General features: G+C 46.1%; 1 protein-coding gene across 1 annotated transcript; it reads left to right on the top strand.

The window, feature by feature from the left end:
* Nucleotides 1–4,000: 4,000 nt before the first annotated feature.
* On the top strand, nt 4,001–24,351 carry DNAAF3 (dynein axonemal assembly factor 3). Its single transcript, XM_060255713.1, has 12 exons — nt 4,001–4,043; nt 6,885–6,968; nt 8,357–8,499; nt 13,717–13,810; nt 14,570–14,727; nt 15,999–16,175; nt 16,320–16,442; nt 19,216–19,338; nt 20,547–20,700; nt 22,222–22,342; nt 22,546–22,620; nt 24,077–24,351. The coding sequence occupies exons 2-12, from the start codon at nt 6,887–6,889 to the stop codon at nt 24,237–24,239; spliced, it is 1,413 nt and encodes a 470-aa protein (XP_060111696.1). The 5' UTR covers nt 4,001–4,043; nt 6,885–6,886; the 3' UTR covers nt 24,240–24,351.
* The last annotated feature ends 216 nt before the right edge of the window (nt 24,352–24,567 follow it).

The following is a 24,567-nucleotide window of genomic DNA, read 5'->3' on the forward strand; positions in this document are numbered from 1 at the left end:
TTCTCTTATGTTCTTATGACTACTAGCAACAGAGAAAAGAACTGCCTAACCCTGTTGTTTCCATGAAGTTTTGCCATGAGGAGAAATAATCCATCTCTTCTGGATCCTAGAGGAATCACTCTTGGTTTACACCAGAAAGCAATCTATTGGCCCCCACGGTATTTATGCTGAGAGGCCTGGGATTTGAGCAAACCACAACATACATGGAGGCGACCTTTCATAGCAATGAAAAGATGACAGTTTCTTTCCAAAGAGGCTGCTGAACACTCATCCTAGCCATTATTTATGCACAAAAGCATTCCTAATTTGTCATTGTCCCAGCCTGGGGCAGAAGCACATGCAGAGCGAGTGAGAGCCACCTGTCAGAACAGCCCAAGTAGAACCTGTCGGAGAGCCTTGTTGGTTGTGTGCTGCACAGGCTGTTGCATTAAATATCCTTTGGCCCCAGCAAATCCCTCCCAATCCCGGACTAAAAATGGGCTTTGTGTTATGAGGATCAAGAGCTCTTTCATTCCTGGAGATTTAATTTGTTGAAGACAATTAAGGGGAAGAACAAAGAGAAACTGAATGTGGGGGGGGGGAGGGTGTGTGGATGTGGTAGGTGGTGGATCTGTGGAAATGAAACAACAGAGCAAAAGGTCGGTGGGGGGAGGTATGCAGATGGAAAAAATGCATAAGGATACAAATGAGCAAGGGGGCTGAATGTGAAAGATGCATTTAAGGCCCATGTATGCATTGTGAAGTTCAAGAAGGCTCAGATGAGTCCTTCCTAAATGCTCATGCATCAGTTCAGAATCCTAATGGAAAGTGCATTTAAACTGCTTTTCACATGGGAATATCAAGAGCAGGAGAAATGCTAGAAAACACTTCAAATGGAAATGTGATCTAAGGATATACCTTCTCTATCTACCTTCAAAATAATATAATTCTATATGTACATACCTTCTGGGAGAGTTCCTGCAGTGCTAGGGTTGCCAGTCTCCAGGTGCTGGCTTGAGTTCTCCTGGGATTGCAATGATCTCCAAGCAACAGAGATCAGTTCCCCAAGGAAAAAAATGGTCACTTTGGAAGGTGGAGTCTATGGCATTATACCTCATTGAAGTTCTTCCCCGTCCCTTGGTTAAGTGTGCAGACCAGGAGAACTGGGTTTGATTCCTCACTCCTCCACTTGCACCTGCTGGAATGGCCTTGGGTCAGCCATAGCTCTTGTCAGGTTTGGATATACATGTTTTTTGAGGGGGGAGGCAACATTTAAAAATGGCGCCCCTTTGAGGGCCCATTCTACCTTATGGGCCCATAGAATAGAATGGACTCCATACCCAATTTGGCAACCCCTCCCTCCGGTGGCGCTTGGGGCAAGCACCCTCCTCTGCCCCGCCCCCCCCAATCCGGCCCTGGCTATTGTAGGAGTTGTCCTTGAACGGGCAGCTGCTGCGAGAGCTCTCTCAGTCCCACCTACCTCACAGAATGTCTGTTGGGTGGGAGGTAAATGAGATTGTGACCGCTCTGAGACTCTGAGATTCAGAGTATAGGGCGGGATATAAATGCAATATCTTCTTCTTCCCCAGACTCCACACCCAAAATCTCCAGGTATTTCCCAACCCAGAAGTGGCAACTTTCCTGCAACTTTAGCTACAATGTGGCAGACGTCAATCCAGCTGGTGAAGCTCTTCCCAACTTGAGCTGCAATGATGGGAAAGGCTTCACCTTCTGGTCTTCTGGTGGTTATGCCGAGTCTCACAGGCAGAAAGCGGCAATTCTATTGTATGCATGTGTGGGAAGGCTAGCTTGCACATTATATAGGCCATGTCCTTTTGGAATGGGATAGTGAGGAGATGGATATGCAGAAGTTGTTCCTTTGTGCTGGAGGAGTCATGTATTGAAAACATTTCTACTTCACTTTCTCCCTTGCATAAAGGCCCAAGGCAGTTTACCTTTGCATAAAAACTCCACATAAAATTACAAATAATCAACTCCAGTTTCCAATACCAACCCTCCAAATAGCCCAGCACGTATTACCAATGAGAGGTATACCTGCTTGCCAGCCCCGGAATTCGCTGCACTCATGACACAGAACAGTACTTTGAATACTACAAGAGCAGCCAGTTCTCTCTCCTGCCCAAAGAGCTGCAGAAACATTTCATAAAGCAACAGCAGGAGCAATTATGCTTTTTCTGTGATCTATAGACAAATGGATAACAAACATCATGTCTCAGCTTTCTCCCCACTGGGCACCTAAATTGGTTTCCAGTGTTTTCTCCTACATTTTATCATCACAACCCTGTGAGGAAGGCTGGGCTTTTTATCAAGTGTGTCCGGTATTTTTTTTGAAACTATATGCTAACCCTTGACAGGAAGAAATTTAATGCTGTCTGTATTTGAAAGAAGATGCTTTTAGTTAAGTGTTGCCTATGTCAGCTAATTTTATTACCACTTTGATGGATGTACAAGTTTTATATTGTTACGTTATATTTCAACTTGGTGTTGTGTTGTACTGTTATTGATGAGTTGTGTTGTTGCTGTCGATTGGCCTAGAGCCGCAATAAACTGACTGACTGACTGACTGACTGACTGCTAACCCTATATGCCTGCCACAGATGGATTCTGTTATTGCTATGAATTAACAGACAAACACTTGAATCGGTAAAGAAGATGTCCTCATCTCCTCTGACAAACCCTTCCAAAGGCTGGAGGCAATGAAGAACACACTGTCCAATGATGAAAAGAATGACACATCTGGGCTGAAGAACACACTGTCCAATGACCAAAGAATGCCACATCTGGGCTGAAGAACACACTGTCCTATAGGGCATGGGTGGCCAAAGGTAGCTCTCCAGATGTTTTTTGTCTACAACTCCCATCATCCCCAGCCAGTATGGCCAATGGCTAAGGCTGGTGGGAGTTGTAGGTGAAAAACATCTGGAGAGCGACCGTTGGCCACCCCTACTATAGGGTAAAGCAGGATAGGAAGAACAGAACTTGCATGTGGGTTTCTACCAGCAGAAGATGGTGGTGCTTAGGGTAGGAAATATTTATGCAAGATTCTTCTGTCAGTCGTTTTCAAAAATTATGGACAGCAATATACTTGTTGCCATGAAAACACTAAGGCTGTTTATTTGTTAGCAGTAGATTGATGATTCCATATTAAACAACCCATATATTAGTGGGGGTTTTATGTTGTATAGGTTTTATTTCAGGATTAGCATTTATTAAGAATAGCTGTTCCACGTGTCTTTCTTTTTAATGGTTATGTAGTTATGGCCAGCAACTTCAACAATAAATATGCATTATCATTACAGTGGTCGTGGTGGAGGTATGAGAGCTGCCAAATGATGCTGGGTGGCCAGCCTGGTTTGTTCTTCTGCCTTTAAACGACGGCACTGTTGTAACATCACACAAGGACGTCTGCACATTAAGCAGCTGTAAGAGGCACACTGCAGCGACAGGTTCAAAAGTTGGCCAGAACTGGAAATTAATGGGACGACTGAAGAGTAGTTACGTAGACAGAGATAATGGCTTTGTGCAAAAAATGCTGGATCGCGTTAAACTGCTTTCGGCAGGCTGCGACGAGGTTTAATATGAATGGAGTTTAGTGTGTGTGGGGGGCATCCTCTACCGCGTTTATAGGCGAGGACCCTGGGCGAGGCACAGAGCCAGAATATAATATCCAGGGCTGGCATCCTTCCCGCATCGCTGCAGGCCCTGTTTCCATGGCGACAGCGTCGCTGACAATCCGAAGCCTCTCTTCAACGTTTCCTTCCCTGCGTTCTTATTGGCTCCTGCAGCCTCCAGCAGGAACTGATTGAATAAGGAGCCTGTCTGTCACGACTTGGGGAAGGGCGGAGACTTCGGAGGCAAGGGTTGCTGGAGCGACAGAGGCTCTGGGAGGGAAACTTTGCTAAAGGGGGTGTGTGTTAGTGGAGGGTGGGTGGGTTGCTTGATTTTAGGCTGAAGGAAAACGGGGCAGAGTGGGGAATTTGGGATTCAGTGGTGGTGGTGGGAGGTGTGAATTCGGCCTTTGGCGCGAAGGGAGTAGAATTGAGGTAGGGTAAATGCAGTTTTCATGAAACCAGGGGTGCAATAGAACAGGAGGAGGGAATGAAGCCGAGGTGGATGCAAGATGGGGAGTGTGTTTTAAAACAGCAGGGGGGGAAATACTGGAGTAAGCTCTCTGATAGAAAGAGCAGCATGTAATGAGGAAAAATAATGGACCTGGGTGCTTGTTGGTGCTCCCAAGGAATCATCTTATATCAACATTAGTGTGGTGACACAGACGCTGAAGGAGACTTGTGTGGGAAGATATGGCATTCTTATAGGCAGAGAGCTTTAGACACGGATTGTTCTCTTCTTGTACTCTAGACGGTAATTGGGGGTTGGGAGTTGGGGTAGCTGTTCCTGAATTTCTGTGATTCCTTGTGTGTTCTTTGTTTTGTGAGCTTATTGGTGAAGACTTTTGTCTGTTGCAAACCCCAGATTAGAATTCTGCCAGGCAGAAAGCTGAATTTGTCAAGTTCACCGTCAGTTGGGTAACACCGTGAGAACAGTATTCAGTTATTTAACAGAATAAATCCCTTACGTTTATTTAGGTTACTGCGAAAGTAAGACCCACTTATTTGAGTCAGTGACATTTAGGCTAAATTAAATTAGTGCAATAATTTACTCTGCGTGAATGTTGTGGAATAGATTGTGAACAGCTGGGGGGGGGCTTCATATATAAATATATTTTCCCACAGGCCATTGTTAGCCTTTTTTCGATCACTTGTCTCAGAGCATTTTGAGGAGAGCAGGCCGTAGTCCAGAGAATTTCCCTACGCATGATGGAATGCTTCTCCTCTATCCAGTCTTGGAATGGCAGCTTTCCCAGATAGCCCCTGATCTTGAATGTCCCTTGCATTGCTAGAGTAGTGCATGGTGCAGAATGGAAGGCTGATAATCTGGAGGGGAAAATTAAAATTAAGATAGACTCCTACAGAAGTACATTTTGGAGGCACTCTGTTTTCAGCTTCCAGTGCCTGAATTACGGTGAATGGCCAGGACAGAGTAGTCTTTTTCAGTATCTGCAGTGTGTTGCCATTCTTAGAGTGGCTGGTGTTGACCAGTGTTCTAGCCATCAGCTGTGAAAACTTTCTGTATGGGAAGGCTTTCCCTGTCTGAGCTTTTGAGTTCTGTTGGTGATTTTAGCTGCTGTGAGTTTCTTGTACTTTAATACTTTGTTTTGTTTTTGCTGGCTGTTATTTTGGTGTATTGACTGCTGTCCTTTTTCTTTTTAAAAAGTACTTATGGTGTATGGTCTTGTAAGCTGCCCTGTGGATCATTATGGAAGGGGAGTTTTTAAAAATGAATTTATTTAGCCCAGTTATATTTTACTTTTCTCTCTAATGGGGGCACATGGCTGCTTACAATACACATGGGGGGGGGGAACTAAATGAGAAATGGAGGGGAGGCTTTCAGTGTTCATAGAATCATATTTGGAAGGGACCTCCAGGGTCATCTAGGCCATCCCACTGCACAGTGCAGGAAATTCACAAAATGCAAGCAGGTCTTATCTCTCCGCTTGCTGATCTTCTGTCCAGCCCTCAAGCTGAGAGAGCTTTAGAACAAAAACCCTTTGGATGGTACTTTTGGACATATCAAGGCTTTATATACCTGTGTGGAGAGATGAGAACAAACTTAGCAAAATGTTATTTAGCTGCCACTATGTAACATGATCTTCCCATTTCCTTCCCCTACTAGAATAAATAAATAAGATGGATCGTGCTAATTAAAAAAGGCCTCCTTTAATAACATTGACTTTGCTTTTTTGTCCATGAAATATCACTGAGTTAAACTGTAACAGTGACTAACAACATGATCCTATGCAGGTGAACTTGGAAGCAAGCTCCACAGTATTCAGTAAAAAACAAAGCAGGGTCTTGTAGCACTTAAGACTTATGATGTTTTTATTTTAGGACAAGATTATGCTATAGTAAAAACTCATTAGTCTTTCAAGTGCCAGGAGACACCTGGACCAATTTCGCACTAGACCTTTAATCCTGGTTTAGCCCTGTCCCCAAACTGACATTCTACACTAAAATCATAGAATCATAGAGTTGGTTTCTCTGATTCTCCGATTCTAGTGTAGAATGTCAGTTTGGGGACAGGGCTAAACCAGGATTAAAGGTCTCGTGCAAAATTGGTCCTGCTTGTTTGTGATGAAACAGGCAATTACAACTTACCCTCTACAGCTGTGTTCAGCAGGGTTTACATCCAGGTAATGCAGTGTTTCGGGTTGCAGCCTAAATACTTCCATTATAAGCCAATCATTCTGCATGATAGGGAGGAGAGAAAACGAGGCCTCTTCCCTTGGCCTGTGTTGCTTCATTTTTTAGTTGATGTGTCTTGCATTAGTCACTTGTGATCTGCTGCTGCAAAAGGAAAATGAATATAATTGTAATCTTGAAGTCAGCCCATGTGCCACTTTAGGTCTAGCCAACAGGCTGTGCTGTCTGTATCTTCTGCTTCCCAGGTGCAACTACCTAAAGGATGTGACTTTTCCGAAGCTGCTCCAGTGTTTTGGGACAGGCAAACCAACGAGGCACGTGGAAGTAACAGTCTTTGCTGGCATTTTGCACTGCTTGTCCTTTCCAAAGTTGTCCTTTTGCACTGCTTGTTTAAAGCTGTCTGTTCTCATCAGGTTTTTTCTAAGGAATATTCTTCTGCATAAATGTCAATGGTCTTAGCAGGGTTTTTTTAATAGATGGATTGCATTTTTAAATGTTTTTAAGCTATTACTGATTGTAAAGTGCTTTGTGTGAAATTCTTAGGTAAATAGGGTGAGGGTCTGGAAAAGCAGGTGAGCCTGATGGCATCCTCCCCACTGTGATTCTTGTGTCCTTTTTCTGCAGCTATGACAGCAGCGGGGTGCGGCAGTGGTTTTGGCACCACAGCTTGGTGGGGTTTTTCTCCAGCACTTGACCTACAAGCAACATGTAGGTAACTTCTTGCTCACTAGGGACATGTTTCTCTTTGCCTGCCTGCTGTGTATGAACTTGGACCCATCTGCTTCATGGGTTAGGCAAGGAATGGCTCCCGTTGGCAGCGTGTGCCTCAGTTCTGGAGGAGGTCTGGTGTTGGGGTGCAGTCTGCCCTTGGGAGAGGAAGCATTTTTCTGGCCAGATTCCTTCCTTCGTGCAGGGACTCTTTGATTTGGAACCAAAAGGCCTCTCTGTTTGGGAGGAGCAGTGTTTGGTTTTAACAAAAATATTTGCACCAGTGCTGAGAGATATCTGAGGCATAGCTGTATTTGGAAAACTACAAGTTTGGTTGCTCCATTTAAAAACTTACATGGCAGAGCTACGAAGATTTGGAAAGAAGCATCTGACGTGATCAAAAGGTTGAAAGGTCTTCCCTTTGAAGAAAGCCTAAAGACTAAAGTGTTTTTCTTTGGTGATGGTGGTGTGGATTGTTTAGAAAAGAAGAGGACTAAGGATGTTGGGGGGGATGGACTGTGGAGGTAAAATTATGCATGGTATGAAGGAGAGGGTTTTTTAGCATCTTCTTATAATGGACAAATATGAGGTCAGCCATCTGATCAATGGGCGATAGATTCAGGATAGACAAAAGTAAGTACTTCTTAACTAAAATCTGGAATTTCTGCAGGAGGATGTAATAATACTCATTTGTCTACCTGCTTGGATGGGTTATTTAAAAAGGGGGGAACAGGCACGTTTAGCTCTCTCTAGCTGTTAGCCATAGTGGCTAAATGGAACATCCATGTTCAAAGGCAGTATGTTTCTGAAGCCCAGTTTCTGGAGGCATCAGTGGGGGAAGGATATTGCCTTCATACCTTCCTTGTGGTGATTCTTGATTGGGCACTGAGGAAAACGGGATGCTGTTCTAGACAGATCTTTGGTAGAATCCATCATGGTCCTTTTTATATTTTTATGTGCCCCTTCTGCAAATCTAATGGGATCTCAGCAAAATTTAAATTCCTGAGAATGTCAGTTTTTATTTGGGCTCAAAAAGCTGATTTCTAGATCTCTGTGTTGAAGAGAAAGACTTGAAAATGTTTAGATAATGTTGGCCAAAGCCTCTGGGGACCTCTACAGACTTCATCCTTGTGGCTTTCGGATGTTCTTCTTCCTTTATATCTTTTGCTCTCTTGAGCTGCACCTCAGACTTCAAGTGCTGCAACTGCAGTACTCATCTAGAAAGAAATTTGCGACTTATTTATCTTTATCCAGCACAAGCAGTCTTCTGACTCCACTGACTCATGTGCAGGTGGTTTTTCTGGGAGCAGACAGACTTTCCTGAAAATTGGTTATAGTGGAACAGGAATGGGAATAGTCCAGATAAGGTCGTTTCACTTTCTCTGCAGATCTTGATACCTCTACAGAGCACCTACGCATGTCCCAGGATGGTATTCCTGAACTGAATATCCTACTTGTGGGATCAATTGATGGTCGTCATATCCTCAGAACCATGTGTCAGGCACACCGATGGCCGCAGAGGAAAATCAGCGTATGTAACTCCCTCACTTCTTTCCCCCAGTTTCTGTTTTTTCTTGAACTAGGTCTGTATGTTGGTGTGTTCTTGTTACGCATTTTTCTTCCGGCACTGTTTATATAACATCACCATCATGTGCACGGCACTCTTTACATAGTTACAGCAGGAGAATATTGTGGCGGGGGCATGGCTGAGTGGTAGAGTACAGACTTCGCGTGCAGAAGGCCCCGGGTTCAATCCCTGGTGTCTCCAGGGAAAAAGCCTGGAGAGTGACTGCCAGTCATTATAATGTGCTAGATGGAGCAATAGTCTGATTGTGATAGGTCTCTGCCCTGAAGAGTTTACAAATCCAACCCAACAAAGGGGATGCAGCAGAGAGATGGAAGGAACATGAAGTGGAAGGTAAACTGGATGAATATGCATTCAGTTGGGTGACATGTATTTGCTGTCTGTGCAGAGTGTTAACTAAGGTCTGAACAACACAAGACATTATTTCATGAGTTGAGTGATGGCTTCCATGAACTCATAGCAACTGCAGGGTCCTTATTTCCCCAAGCACTGCAGGGTCCAGTATGGATCAGGATCTTGGCACAGGAGGAGAAGGGGTTTCAGTCTCTTCCCCACACCATTTTCCTGACCCATAACAACTGGGGTGAGGAGGGACATTATCTACCCCATTGTAGGGCCGCCCGAAAGAGTCCTGCACCAAGATGACTTCAAAAGATGGTTTCAGAGGAAAGATTTTATGGGGAATCCCAGAGGCATCATAGAGGTGCTCTGGGAGGCATTTCAAGGCATAAAGGACTTCAGGGTTTGTTTGTTTTTTTTCTCCATTGTTCATGAGTCGATTTGTCTTGTTATCAGTCTGTCATGCTGAGATAACACAATGAGGTGAACTTTGCAGGTCTGCAGCTTTCCTAGATAGTTCTCGTGCACACTTCCTGCCAGAACAGCAGAAGAGGGCAAAAGGCTGCCAGGCAGATGGTGAGCAGGGCTGTGTGCTTTCCCTGGATTGTCAGCATGACTGTGCAAACACAGACACCAATATCTAACTCGGCGTCTTGAGTGTCTGGGTTTTGTTTTCTCTTCTTCCTGTAGAGAGGCATATTATTGGGGACACAGTGGTTGGGGGAAGGGAGTGGCAGAACTGACTACATTCTGAGTGGTTAGACTCTGTAGAAAAGTCTGCTTGACACTGCTGGTGTACATAGACAGCCAGGGCATGGTCATAGACAGCCAGGGTGTGATGTACAGAATTCCAGGGCATAGTCTGAAGGCACCTGCTGCTAAAAGCAGGTCTGAGTATCATCATTTCATGGAGATGTCCTGGATCTCCAACTTATTCTGCTTTGAGATCTGTGGAAGCAAGTTGAGGTATAAATATATGGGGAGGGGGGGAAGTAAAATTCAAGGTGAAACGAAGCAACATAGTCCTGTCTGTCTGTGTTTGTTACCCCCCAAGTGAGGTGGTGTGAAGGTCCAGTTTATTAAGCCGTAGACTGAAAAGAGACAGGAGGCCAGAGCTGTTTCTGTCCCTCCAGAGGAAAAGGCTGAGGCTCACTTGGGGACAAACCAGGATCTGGAAGGGAAGAAAGTCTTGGTGGTGCTTCTGTGGTTTCAGTTCAGTGGGTGCCACCTGCTGCTTCCTGCTGTTAGAGCTCTGCAGTGGCTTGTGGCTGAAGGAAACTTGGCCTGGACTTGCTGCGTGGCTTGTAGTTCCAGTTGCAAAAGAAACTTACTGATATGTTGTAAAGCACAGTGTGGCAGGATAAAATTGCTTGGATGGTCTGATTCAATTTGTGAGCTGCCCTGCGTAACAGTATTCCTGAATGACCCTTTCACACAATCCTTGCAAGGTCATTGTATGGAAGAGCAAAGTGAAGACTGTGAAGTCCTTTCTCAGTTTTTAAAATGCAATTTTTAAATCCTATGTAATGAGACTGAAACTGATTTCCAACTAGCCTTACACCACTCTCATGCTCCTCTTCTCTGCGGGGGTTCAATTGGATTTCACACTATGTGCCTCGGGGCTGCAACTAGCTTTGCCTTTTTTGCTCAGCAAGCAGAAACTGGTTTTAGAGGTTTCTGTTTGCCCCTTGAAAAAGGTGAAGCTAGTTGCAGCCCCAGGGCAGATAGTGTGAAATTTGATGGAAGGCCCATTGAGAAGAGGAGTGTGAGAGCGGCGTAAGGTGAGTGGGAAATCGGTCTGAGAGTATAGGGTGCTCTCAGCCAGTATAGGGTTTCTGTCTCCTTTGGGTAACTTTCTTCCCCCTCCTCCGATAAGGAGGACTTTCTCAGACTGGATTTACATGTGTCCATAGCAGGCTCTCCCTATCTTATTATCCCCTTCTCCCATGTTCACCACCACCATCCATACAGACGTGAGAAGACCCCATTCAGTCATTTTTGATGACATCTGTCCCTGTATCTTCAGTTGTGTTTTTCTTTCCCGTGATCCCGTGTGAATTTGGATTCCTGATATTCACAGCTTCAGTTTAGATTATTTTCTAGATATTCTGTGTGAACTGAGGTGACTATGAATATTATAGGAAATGATGGGGACTCTAAGTCCTACTTAGGAAAAAAAAAACCCAATGTGAACTTTTGCACAATAGGAGCTTAAATAAATCAGGAGGACTTTCTGTGAAGGGAAGGGTTATTTTTGTCAAATTGGACCACAGAAACTAGCTCTTTGGGTCTCTCTTTTTGGCCGTGACTCACTCCATCCACGTGAAGAAGGGATGCTGGTACTCTGCCCCACCTTCTTGTTCCCCAAATGCATGGTGACATTAATTAATTCCTGTCAACGGGAGGCGTCCGGCAGGGATACTTTGGCAGCTGTCCATGGCTGTGAGTATCTAGGCTCAGCCTGACCGCAATGTCTCTCAAAGGCTCCAAGCTGACATGTGAGAGGGAGGCGTGAAGCTTGCAGAGAGCAAAGGGACAAGGGTCATGGAGGCAGTGCAGGCTCGGGCCTCTTCCCCCGTAGCAACTCCTTTTAGACAGCAACGTGACACCAACGCAGCCCCTTGCGACCTTCCTTCATCACAAGGCAATGACTCAGCAGAGCCAGCCCTGCGTCTCCTTTTTTGAGTATAGCTTCATGTTAAGGAGACGTGATCATCAGATGTGGGGGAAGGAGGCATGGGAGGAGGCTTGCAGGGAGAGCATCAGTGGTTAAATATTGGTACCAATGTTTGGAGGATTCCTGGTTCTGGAGTGCTTTTCTACAGGAGAGACACCTGAGCTGGGCTGCAGCAGAGTGGGTGGGTGCCATGACTCCTGGGTTCTTTGGGAGGGAAGGCAGTTCAACGCCAGCTAAATGACAGGAAGCCAGGAAATCTGGATCTGTCAAATGGGGAATGCATCTGACTAGGGCAGAGGAAAGGATGCTGAGAGGGGAAAATGTGATCCACTGGGTTACAGATGGAGAGTCTGGGGGGCAAACAGGTACTTCCACCAGATCTCATAAGTTGCATCAATTTCCGTAGAGGAAGGTGGAGAGACAAACCCTGTACTCCAAGATGCCAACTCCCCCTCCCCCTTCCCCCCAACTACCAAATCTTCTTTTTTCTCACCAACAATCTGACAGACATTTGTCTCGGACTCCCACTCCTCCCCCAAACATGTGAATTACCTTCTAGTAAGTAATGATGTGGACAGCCATTAACAGAACATTAACCTTCTTTAAACAAACCTTGGGCTCTAATGAGGCGATATATTCAAAAGCAATCCATAGCGATAAACCCCCACCCGCAGCAGTATTTTCCTTCAGTGAAAGATTCTGAGATTCTGCATGGAAAGGGGTGGGGTGTATGTGGAGGGGGGAGCTGCTGAACAGGTTTCTCTTCTCTTCAGGAGAACCAGTTTGATGTAGTGGTTAAGTGTGTGGACTCTTCTGGGAGAACCGGGTTTGATTCCCCACTCCTCCACTTACAGCTGCTGGGATGGCCTTGGGTTAGCCATAGCTTTCGCAAGAATTGTCCTTGAAAGGGCAGCTGCTGTGAGAGTCCTCTCAGCCTCACTCACCTCACAGGGTGTCTGTTGTCGGGGGAGAAGATATAGGAGATTGTAAGCCACTCTGAGTCTCTGATTCAGAGAGAAGAGCAGGGTATAAATCTGCAGTCTTCTTCTTTCTTCTTCTTCTTCTTGAATTTGTCAGAATCCATACCATGTCTTCTGCCATCTTTTAAATTTGCTTTAGGTTTATTATTGTGTTTTCTCAATTGTTACATGTCATGTCCTTGGGAATGGTTGGGAAGAGACATGGAAGCATTCTTTTGTGAATTGCCCTGGGACCTGGGCCTGGGAACCCCATCTTGAGAATTGCTCCCCCCTCCCACCCACCATCTGGGGAAAAGGAGAGAGCGTCTTTCAAGATAACACCTTGTGATTCCTCTGAAATATATCCTGCTCTTTTCACATTAGAAAGTAACTGCTTTTTCAACTGTTTATGTTAGAAGGGTCTGGGAGGAGGGTGGAGTTCGGGACTTGCGGTTATTTAGGACTGCCTGTTTCAATTGCTTTCATTCCTAGCAGTGCCTCTGAAATGAGGCAGGTTGTGTATCTGTAGCAACTCAATAAAGCTTCACTTATACTTCTATAGAAGAAGTCTGTCTGATGGTTACTTTTGACAAACCTCACAGAATTTCACTCCAGTTTCTCTCCCAAGAGTTTGTCAGGCAGGCCTTCAGAATGTATTTGGGATTCTGCGCTCCGTGGCTGATCTTTCCTTGGCATTCAAGCTGCACAATGTGATATTTGCAGACATTTGTTTGTAGTTCATGAATGTCAGAAGAGCTCTGCTGGTTCAGAGCAAAGGTCTGTCATGCATGTCCTACAGGGGTCAACCGTATGCCTTGGGGAAGGCCACAAGCAGGGGATGAAGCCTTTTTTTCTCGCTTGGAGAGCCTTTTCCTGACCCAGTAATCACTCGTTCAGTCTGAAATGTCACAGGGAACCTTGGTAGATACAAAGAAAATAGTGAACAAGCAGAGATGGCATAATAACGGAAAGGAATATAAAGACTGGAAGGAAGGTGTCCTCTCCTCTCCACCTTCTCCACAGCTGCCTGCAGCTCTCATTGGGAAAAGAACTACACAAGTTCCCAACTGCCCCCCTCCCCAATATTGCCCTCCTTTATGACTCAGATGACTTTTGAGCATTCTTTGGGGCTGGAGGGAGCTGTTTAAACCTTGCTCAGATAAATTGTTCTCTCTCTCCTGTGCTCAGTTTTACGTGCTGGAGAATAATCTGGAGGTGCTGGGTCGGCAGTTGCTGTTTCTGAGCCTGGCGCTGGAGCCTCTGGAGAAGATGGGTCTGCAAGGTGAAGGCAGATAAATGTTCTTCCCACCCCATTATCAGACCTTTGGGTGGGTCCTTGGGGGTCCTAGCTTCTGGCCCATACCCTAACCATTGGGGTGGGGTCTGGCCTGCCGAATGTGTTGAGTTTGGGCAGTTTTACTTCCGGAAGTCATGAGATCATTGTTTATGCATGCTGATGTTTTAGCTTAGTTTAGGGTTACAGGCAGCCAATAGTATCGTCTGCATGAATTTGCCACTAAGCTGGGTGACAATATGCATAATTAGCTTGTATTGGAAAGCTGGGTAATCCATACATTGGGGACGGGCTACAGAGAAGCAATGGGTTTCAAATTTATGGCTCTTCCTTTCTGAATCTCTAATCCTCCCCACATGAGCTTTAAGAGAATCAACATGTAGTCAGATAGGATGTTGATCCTTTCTTGTTTTGTAAACTTTCAAATTACCCTTTTCCTCACTAGATGAGTAAAGATGACTTTAGCTAATACATGTGTGGCTGGCTGCTTTATTTCTTTTATCTCTGCATAACTCTGTTAAAGCATCCCTAACAGAATTATACCAGCCTATATCGCTTCTTCTCAGGGATTTTTTTGTGGCAGGAACTCATTTGCATATTAGGCCATACACCCCTGATGTAGCCAATCCTCCAAATGCTTACAGGGCCTACTGTAAGCTCCAGGAGGATTGGCTACACCAGGGGTGTGTGGCCTAATATGCAAAGGAGTTCCTGCTACAAAAAAAGCTTTGCTTCTTTCCCTTCCAGAGAAGAGCGAGACATTCTTGGAGCTGATGGGGAATACTCTGATCCGAAGCCAGACAGCTGCTTACTTGCAGGAGAAGGCAGCCCTTTTCATCCGTTATATCACCGATCCTGATGTTCAGCAGGCTGACCTACCAGCTCTGGACTTGTCTGCCCTCAAGGTGAAATGTGCATGAACCTTCTCTATTCCTTCTTGCCGTTCTGGGCCCAGCTGCCGTTCCCCTCCCAGAGGGCCTCACAGCTTCCTTTTCCAACTCCAGCTGCTGGATTCTGCCCTCTTGAGTTTTGGGTGACAAATAACATTATTTAATATAGTTGTAATGACAGTTGATTATCACTGCTGTATGTTTTGGATTTTAGGCTGTATGACTTTAAGCTGATTTTTTTATGTTGGGATTTTTTATCCCGGTTGCTTATTATTTTGGCCCTAAGAATGGCTTACCACCACCCTAGAAAAACATTAAATGCAGTTGCAATAAAATTGCAAACTAGTGTGATTAGGACAAAGCAAGAGTCAAGTTGCACCTTTAAGACCAACAAAGTTTTAAAGGTGCCACTTGACTCTTGCCTTGTTCTTCTGCTTCAGACCGACACAGCTGCTCATCTGGATCTATCTAGTGTGATTAGGGAAGTTGCAGGTCAGCTGAAGGTAAGATGACAGCCGAAGAGTTTTTAAACCCTTGTGGGAGGCGGACAGTGAATGAAAGGAGGTATCTCAGCTCTGCACCATGCATGCCACCTCTGGCAGACATTGTTGGGAAAGATGTTGAGAGCTACTTCCAGGCAGAGATGATCCGAATAGGCCAGGAGGCCAGTGTTTAGGACAGGGGTGTCGAATTCTTTTGTTATGAGGGCTGGATTTGACATAAATGAGACCTTGTCGGGCCAGGCCATGTGTGTCATAAAATGTAATGCCAGATAGCGGACATATAAATGGTATAAAGGGGGCATAGACAAACAATTTTTTTCTTATTTAGAACATTAGCACTCTTGCAATATTTTGTTTTACAGTCTGATGTCATCTCTTGCTATGAATGATTACATCAAAAACTGCAGACAATGCGCTGTACCAATCTTGAATATGCTGTTCAAGTGTTGTTCAAGTGTGCACTTCTATAAGTTGCAAACCTTTCTGCAAGTTCCACCTCCTCCTTCCCACCTTGTCCATTGAATAGTAGGTGCAGCTGCATAACAATCCCTGGATGAGCTCCACCACCTATTTTTATACAAAACGACTCCTGAGTAAAGGCATAAAGAACAGAGCCTGGCTTCCCCGCAGATATGGGTTGGGACCGTTCTTAAGCCATGCTGGAGATCAATCTTGGTGGAAAGACAAGAGGGAAATTTTTTGGGAAAAAAAATCAGTAAAACTCCTTAGACTTATAAAATCCTGGCTCCGACCACTAACCTTTGGTTGCTGTTTCCTTAACAGTTCAAGGAACGGGACCAGTTGGAGGCCATCTTTCGGTTCTGGAAGAATCCCGATCCACGGGCTTTCCAGGTGGAGCAACTCTGGGACCTGCGGCTCCGGCAGTTCTTGGGCACCCGCTATGACGCTCGCCGTGGGGTGTGCGACTGGGATCTCACCATGAAGTTGCATGAACGTGGGGTGAGAAACTGGAAGAGGGAGTGACTCTTACACACCAAGTCAATCCCAGTGGCTCAACTTCAGGCCACTGTGCATTGAACAGGCAGATGGGAAAGACCTGGGAATGCACTGCTTTCAGACAGTCATTACATTCTTTCCTTCTAGGCCAAAGTAATCGGTTCCCGTGAGTTTTTCCGGTGGCGCAACACAGGCGTGGCCTTTGAGATGCGAGAAGCCTCCTATGACACCCCCAACAAGACTCTGGCATCTGGCCGTCTCCTCAGACACGTGAGCCCCCCCTCACTTTTGTGAGACTGGAGTTTGGTTATGGGGGGCCATTGACTGAGACAGTGGGGGTCTCTTTTGGTGTGGAGGGATGAAGTGGCAGTCTGGGATGGGAGAACAATTTCTACTCAAACAGGACTAGCATACTCAGGGGTCATTTTGTAAAAAAAGGGGTGCTGGAACCAATGTTCCCTCTAAGCCGTGGAGTCCTGTGAGCAGAAATTCTACTTTGTGAGTTACTGGTATTAAAGTTGTGAGCTACTAGCATTAAAAGTGTGAGCTACTGCATAAATTAGTTTGCTCTGGGGCCATTTTTCGTGAGCTAAGATAAAAATGTGTGAGCCAGAGGTTAAAAAACTGAGCTAGCTCACACTAACTCAGCTTAGAGGGAACACTGGCTGGAACTCTTTAGCAGAACTAATTTGCATATGCCACACACCCCTGACATCACCAGGAGGTGTGCTAAATTAGCTCAGCTCAGCAAAATTCTCACAGGGGGGTTGAACAGTGGAGCCCAGAAGCAAGTATTTGGCGGGGGTGGGGTAAGAAAGAAAGAATACAAAAAATTTAGAGGTTCTGGAGCTCCACTCCTGTGAGCTGCTGCCCAAAATGAGGCTTGAGCATACTTCACTTTGCTCCAGGTAAGTGTCTGGAGGCAAGATCTTGTTGGAGGCGGAACAGTGTTCCCAACAGCAAAAGTCAGGGTCTGAGTGTTCCTTCCATCCAGCGTTACAATAAAACATCAGTTTCAAGTCCTCCATCTAGTTTGTGAGTGATAATTACCACATCCGATGAGAAACCACCCTTAAAGGTTGCAGACTTCATCCTTTGGATGTGGTTATGACAGTTCTTGGGGTTTCTTGCTGCTTCCTGGATCTGCTGTGCTGTTGCCTGTTCTCATGCCACTGAGGGAGGAACTGTTCCTTGGGGAGGCAATAGTAGGGTCTTTATCTCATGCTTGTCTTGTAATGCTAGTTCAGGGGAAATGCAGTTTTTTGCCAGAGGAGAATCAAGCAGAGGAATGTGTTAGGGTAACTGCTCTCAAAATGAACTTGGGGAATTAGATTGAGAGACAGCTGGCCCAATAGGAATCTTTTTTATCTATGTATACCAGGCTCAACCATTCAGAGAGTGATGCTCAATAAAATGGACTCTAATTTAATAAAATCAATTGTAATTTATTTAGAATAATAGTTCTTTCACACAAGGTAAAAATACAAAACAATCACACATTCACACAGGTCTAAGGAAATACAGATAGATTGATAGGGGTAACATATATGGGTAGACAAACAGGGTCATATTTACCATCGTAGACTTCAGGGAAGGTTTCCAATGGCGACATAAGAGGACAGGGGAAATGGACCCAAAACTGTGGCCAGAATTGGGGATGGATCTAGACAGCGGACCTGGGATACTGTTAGATGCACACATGAGTGGAGTTGGGTCAGAGGTTAAATAGACTCCCTTAGACCCTTCAGGGGCTGGGAGGTCTTGGGGAGGAGCAGGGGGAGGCTCTGCGATGACCAAGAAGGCTGGACATCCCTTGCTGACACCTAATTGGATGCCAGTTTTGACCAATGAACTTCACCTTAGTCTGGTGAAGCTGGAAATTTCCAAGCTGCAATGCTGCCTGGGGCGGCTCCAAGGTATTAGACTGGGGTGAGAATGGGAATGGCTGGATACTTAAGGTTAAATGGGATTAGCTGGGAAGGTGACAATAGGGAATCAAATACTGGCCTAGGTACCACCCGGGTTAGACAAAAGACTTGATGAAGACAGGAGATGTCCTTCCTCTTATCTCATCTTCTGCTGGGCAAGATTTATTGTTCTGGTATTGCTGAGCAATTAGGATCAACAGTGGAGCTATTAATCCATTCATGAGGTAAATGAGTTGCTTGCAGGCTAGGGTGTGTATGTGTGACTTTCCCACTAAGAAGGAATGAGTTCAGCCTGGTGGGGTATGCTTGGGTCAGGAAAGCAAGATGGATTCTGCTGTTGTTAGCTTTAGGTCCATGGAGCCAGGCTGGAAACATGGTGGCCTGGCCTCCTCCACTGCAGCGGCCAAGACCGGGCACACAAGGAGCAGCTGGAGCATGTCTGCAGTTCCGGCCAACACTCTTCAGAGATGTAGAATGCAAAGCTGCCATATAAGCCCTAGAAACTGTAAGCAAAGTCCACTTCCCAGAGCAGATGTGTGAGAGTCAAATCTCCAGGCACCCTGGCAACCACACTGGCGATCACAATGTCCACATGTATGAAAAGTAGGGGGCTTTTCCTCACAAATGGGAGGGGGCATAGACTTATGTCTTTTTCTGTCTGCCGTTTCTCTTCATCCAATTTATCCCCCCCCCCCCCATATATTTTTAGTGGGTTTTTCTTGTCCAAAACTGGAAATGGACTGGCTGCAGGAGCAGAGGTGGCAAGGGTTGGAAGGGCTAAGCATTAGTGCTGCATCACCTATCAGCACAGTGATTTCCTCCACCAAACCCTGGTCCTTCTATTCGCATTAACCAGTGGATGCACATTTAGGGTAGAACAAGCTGTTCTTAATTCCATTCAGTTTTGTTCATCTCAGAGCTGAAAGGTATTTTCTGGGACTTTTTTCCTTTTCAGTCCTGTGCAGGATTCACGCTTTGAAGTTGGGTTGATAGCAGTGTTGTCCATTTGAATGTTGGCTTTAATTTTGCTCTCATCACTGCCATGATGTCAGTAGCTTAGCTTGGACAAAGCAGCAGCCATGAGGTTAGCTAATTATGGATTTCTTGCCTTCCAGAAAGGGGAGCCGATGCCAGCACGGGGATACTGGGGAGACATTGCCACTGGTCCCTTTATCACCTTTGGAACTGACACTGAAGAGACCAGTCTTCTGAAAACCATCAACGGCCTTCCTAGCAAGGTGGACCATGATTGGCTTCTGCTGGCTTTTCATGGAGAGGAATGGGTTGATACCATGGGCCAAATTTCTCTTCAGTCTGTGAATTGATCTGAATCACTGCGCACATGTTGCGTTGTTTTGGAAGAGAAAATAAAGGCTAGCAAAGACAGTGTGCCTATCCTTCCTTCCTTTTCTTTAAGGCATACTTTAAGAACATAAGAGAAGCCATGTTGGATCAGGCCAATGGCCTATCCAGTCCAACACTCTGACCGATTTCCCACTCAACTTGTTTCGGTCTCGTTGCTCCTTTCCCTTGCGGGGCTGCTGCTAGATTTCGCACAAGCTGCCCCGAGCTGGTGAGTTGCCCTGCCCCTTTTCAAGTTTCCTCCATGGTAGACAGAAGCTGGTTTTCAGAGGATCCTCCCTGGTGTGGAGGGAACTTGAAGAGAGGTGGAGCAACTCGCTAGTCTGGGGCAGTTTGTGTGAAATCCAGCAGCAGCCCCACGGAGAAGAGGAGAGTGAGAGGTGTATGTTTAGTGGGAAATCGGTCTCTGTCACATGGTGGCCAAAAAAACAGGTACCATTAGGAGATCCACCAGTGGGGACAGGACACTAGAAGCCCTCCCACTGTTGCCCCCCCCCCAAGCATCAAGAATATAGAGCATCACTGTCCCAGACAGAGTTCCATCTATACCCTGTGGCTGATAGCCACTGATGGAGCTCTGCTTCATATGTTTATCCAACCCCTCTTGAAGCCTTCTATGCTTGCAGCTGCCACCATCTCCTGTGGCAGTGAATTCCGTGTGTTAATCACCTTTTGGGTCAAGAAGTACTTCCTTTTATCAGTTCTAACTGGACTACTCAGCAATTCCATTGAGTGTCCACGAGTTCTTGTATTGTGAGAAAGGGAGAAAATTACTTCTTTACCTTCTTTAAGGGGAAGCCCCATTGTCTGGACCACAGCCCTTGTCTGAATCAAGGGTCCCATGTAGCTGCTGTGTTTCCCTTAAAAAAAACCCCCTCTTCCCCAAAAATGGAAATTCTCTTCCCAGATCTCCCCGCATTGCACCTGGTCTGATCCTGCTTCTGAGCAATAGAACATCCTTAATGTCCCTTGTCAAAAAAATATTTGTACAAAAGAAGAATCAAATGAGAGAATCCCAAAGGGGGCAGCCTGAATGCAAATAAAAGGCCAAATTCCAGGCTGACCTTCCTTTTTTCTCCTCCAGAGTGCTCAGGATATCTCCTTGTACAATGTCACTGCCCTGTTCTATGAACTGAGCCATCGCTCCCGCTATGACCCACCCACAGCCTCTGACAAAGAGGGAGAGGGTGACAGCCTGCAAGGGGAAGAGGACCATGCCGTGTCAGATGCTGTCAACAGTGAGTAGCTGGCGTTCTCTCCAAATGTCTCTTTTATTACGCTCGCAGAGGCAGAGCCTCCCATTATTCACTGCCATATTCTTGTTAATGGCAGAGCCAGTTTGGTGTAGTGGTTAAGTGTGCGGTCTCTTATCTGGGAGAACCGGGTTTGATTCCCCACTCCTCCACTTGCACCTGCTGGCATGGCCTTGGGTCAGCCATAGCTCTGGCAGGGGTTGTCCTTGAAAGGGCAGCTGCTGTGAGACCCCTCTCAGCCCCACCCACCTCACAGGGTGTCTGTTGTGGGGGAGGAAGGTAAAGGAGATTGTGAGCCGCTCTGAGACTCTTCGGAGTGGAGGGCGGGATATAAATCCAATATCATCATCATCTTCTTCTTCTTAATTGTGTTTAATTTTACTCTTCCTTTATCCCAAGAATTCAGGGAGGCTTAGAAAAGTAAGTGAAGATAACAGTGTTTGAGCAATAACGGTTTTCCCATCAGTGGCATCCTGGGCAGGGTTCTGCCTGCTTGCTCCACAGAATGAGCTGTAAAAATTAAGCAGTGTTGTCCTTCCTTCTATGGGATGAGATCCCAACCAGTTCCAGTCTTGCCTGAGAGATTTCAGAAGTCTGATTTTTACTTCTGTCCACCCCAGGAATACAGGTCAGCTTCTCCTTCCTACAGTGGGATTAGAACTTCTGTCTCCTAGTTCATAATGCAGAGCTCTAAACTAGTGACCTCCAGTGATTGATATCAGAGCTATGGGTTTTGTCTCACATTTTGCTGATTTGAAGGCTCTTCCCTCAACATTTCTGAAAAACTATTGCTGATAACAGGCGGGCATTTGGGGGCAGATTGGAGGCATCCCGAATTGGGCTTGCTCAAAAAGAACCATCCCAAACCCTCCACACGCTCCCGCATGAGGTGGCCCTATCCTGTCTGCGAGGTGGCTTGAAACGATCAGACCAGGGGTGGGGGGTGGGGCCTCAGAAGCCGGGCCGCTCTTTTTGACTCCCCCAAGTGGTCATGTGCTCATGCACTCAAGTGCTCTGGGCACTTATTTTATAGAAAAAGCTGGAAGTGGCTTAGTGCGGCTTGGCAGGTTCACACAGCCAAGGCGCCTCGCTTGAACGCTTCCACATCCGGATGCTGAAGAGGTTACTGGCATGTGGCTCTAAAACTTCAGAAGTGGTTGCTTTTTGAGCCGCTCTGAGGACGCCATAGGACAGAGTGAGTATGGGATGGGGACGGGCAGCAGATGTTAGTGTTTGGAAGGGTTTTCCAAGTCAGTTTCTGAGGCGTCTGAGTCGCCCCTAACTGCCTGTTTGTTATCTGTGAGTGGGGTTTTTTCCCCCACTTCTCCATTTTCTGCTCAGTTACAGAAAAAATAGGTTTCAGATTGTTTTCTGGCTTCAGGGATATCCCTGATTCTTTGTTTACATTTTATTCCCCAAGTGGTTCCTCTTCAGCTTTGCTACCCCCGCCCTGAGTCTCTCCCTCCATCCCTTACCTGCCATCATGTTCCACTGTGTTTCCCCAAGGCCAAGGCTCTCCCTGCACAGAAGATATCAGAGTCCACTTCCTGCCTCTCAATTGCCTCCCTCAGCTCCATCAGAAGAGCCAATATCAGAAGCTCTTCAACCTCATATTCTTTTCATGCAGGTAAGGATGGGGCCAGGGCAGAAGGAGACTTCTCAGCCAGTGGGGCTCCCTTCAGGCAGTGGGAGCCATGTGGGACTGGGGCTTTCCCGGAAAGGATGGGAGCAGCCAGCTGTGTGGGGAGGTAGGGCCACTGGCCGACACAGGAGGGCTATTGTGAGAGGTCTTTTCTCTTTACCCACCACCTCTTTGTTTGCCTTTCGCAGCATGGTGCATCTCCTGAAACCAGAGCTGTGTCTGGTATCTGCCCCAAAAGCTACCCTTATCACTGAGCTGGCAACGTAAGTGTTCCTTCCTTCACCCCGTGTTGGTGAACAGATTTCACCCTACCCCCCAAAAGCTGTTGACGCAGTAGTGGAAACACTGGATTTGGACAATCCTGCATCCAGATCCTTGTTTCGTCTCAAGTAATGACCTGATCTACCTTCAGGGCTTTTTTTTGTAGCAGGATCTCCTTTGCATATTAGGCCACACACCCTTGATATAGTCAATCCTCCTGGAGCGTACAGTAGGCTCTGTACTCCTACTACAAAAAAAAGCCCTGCTGATCTTGCAGGGTTTGTTTATTTCATTAGGGTTCCTTTGCTGTCTGGTTATGTTAACCTTATAGCACTCTAAGTTTTGAAATTTATTTGAAGCTGGGAGAGCTTAATTTGCTTTGCCACAACTTCTGTAAAAACCAAACGATATGTGATGTTTTTTCACTTGATTACACCTGTTTTGATGTGTTCCCCGTAGCCACATATAAACAAGTGAAAAAAAGGTTATGTATAATTTGACTTTAGCTAAAGAGCGTGTGTATGGGGGGGGGGAGGCGGTCTCACTTGTAGGACTGGCAAAATCCTTTCTCTGCCTGAGGCCCTGAAGAGCTGCTGACGCTTGAGACAAGCAGCATAGGGCTTGGTAGATCAGTGGTCTGACTTGGGAGAAGGCAGTTCTGTACACTTTTTAGAAAACAGCAGGCAGCAGCACAGGCTGCCGAAGAAGTAAGAGGAGTTCCTGTTCTCGGAAAGATGGCAAAACAATTGGATGAAGACCAATTATGCGTTAGTTTTAAACAGAACAACAAAAACATGAAAGCACTAAGTGATGGGATCTGTCTTCCACTTCTGTCTTTCTAAAATAAGGGTGCCAAAGCTTTCCACGCTTGTTGGGGGCACATATGGATCTCGCATGCCTGTCTAAGTACACACAGTCAGTTGAGAAACCTGCTCCTAGATTCTGGGCTTTTAGAGAAAGGTGGGACTAGCTGATAGCAGAGAGGGAAAAGACAGGATTGTCCTGTCTGTATGCCCCATCCTGGTTTCCTTCCTTGAGCCCCTTGTTTGGTTCGTTTCAGTATCTTCATACCACTTTTCTCCCAATTGCAAAAATGTGATTTAAAGAAGCAAACAGTGAACAAAACGATACCGTGCACCACATTGCAGCTGAGTCCTGGATCTGCTGGTCAAGCCACAGGCTAAGAGCCACAGGCCAGAATCCCTTTGGTTTTCACCGCAGGCCCAGGCTAAATACATGCAAACAGAAGAGGAACAGAGGCTCACAATATGCCAATAAAGATCTACGAATGAATAGAAGCTCAGCTCTCATTCAGCTGATGCTCCCTACCTTCTTCCCCTGCTTTTCTGAGACTAGGATTACAGGGCCCAGATGATTTAGCAAAGGGAGGCAAGTGGTGCCAGCAGATCCCCCAAGCGAGTCTTACCAGCTCATCAAATCAATCTGTTCCTCTTTCAGTTTCCTGCCTGACCTCAGCAAGGACCAGGTGTCCGAGTTCTCCTCCCGAATGGCCAACCAGGCGAGGGGAATGGGATTCATGCCTGTTGAAGTGCCCGGCAAAGCAGCGTTTTCCTTGTTCCATCTGGGGGATCCTCCTGAAATGGCAGGACCAGGCCTCTGAAGTCCACCCCCTCCACTTTTACATTAGTCTTCTTTTGAAACTTTACTAGGGTTTTTTTTTTGGTAAAAAAAAAATAATTCCGCTTAATAAAAAAGGCTGCTGCTGTATAACACGCCCAGGCCCTTGTCAGTCTGTGCTGAGGTCACTGAGTCACACTGGAAAGGGGCAGGGGAACCTCAGTCCTTCTGGTGCTGGTTATCTGTCAAGCAGATTTTCCTCGTGCATTCACAGTTGAGTTCTCTCACTCACAGCCACACACAAAGGGTCGATCTAGATGCGATGGGAGAGCACTGATTGCAGCTGCACAGGACCAGATTCGGATCATAGC

This window comes from Heteronotia binoei, chromosome 15 (assembly GCF_032191835.1).
Source record: "Heteronotia binoei isolate CCM8104 ecotype False Entrance Well chromosome 15, APGP_CSIRO_Hbin_v1, whole genome shotgun sequence".
NCBI classification, from domain to species: Eukaryota; Metazoa; Chordata; class Lepidosauria; order Squamata; family Gekkonidae; genus Heteronotia; species Heteronotia binoei.

Excerpts from the sequence above, each read along its gene's own strand:
- DNAAF3 (XM_060255713.1), top strand. The coding sequence starts at position 6,887 with ATGACAGCAGCGGGGTGCGGCAGTGGTTTTGGCACCACAGCTTGGTGG. Across the intron at positions 16,443-19,215 it reads CTGGCCGTCTCCTCAGACAC|AAAGGGGAGCCGATGCCAGC; the intron begins GTGAGCCCCCCC and ends CTTGCCTTCCAG. Across the intron at positions 20,701-22,221 it reads CGTGTCAGATGCTGTCAACA|GCCAAGGCTCTCCCTGCACA; the intron begins GTGAGTAGCTGG and ends TGTTTCCCCAAG.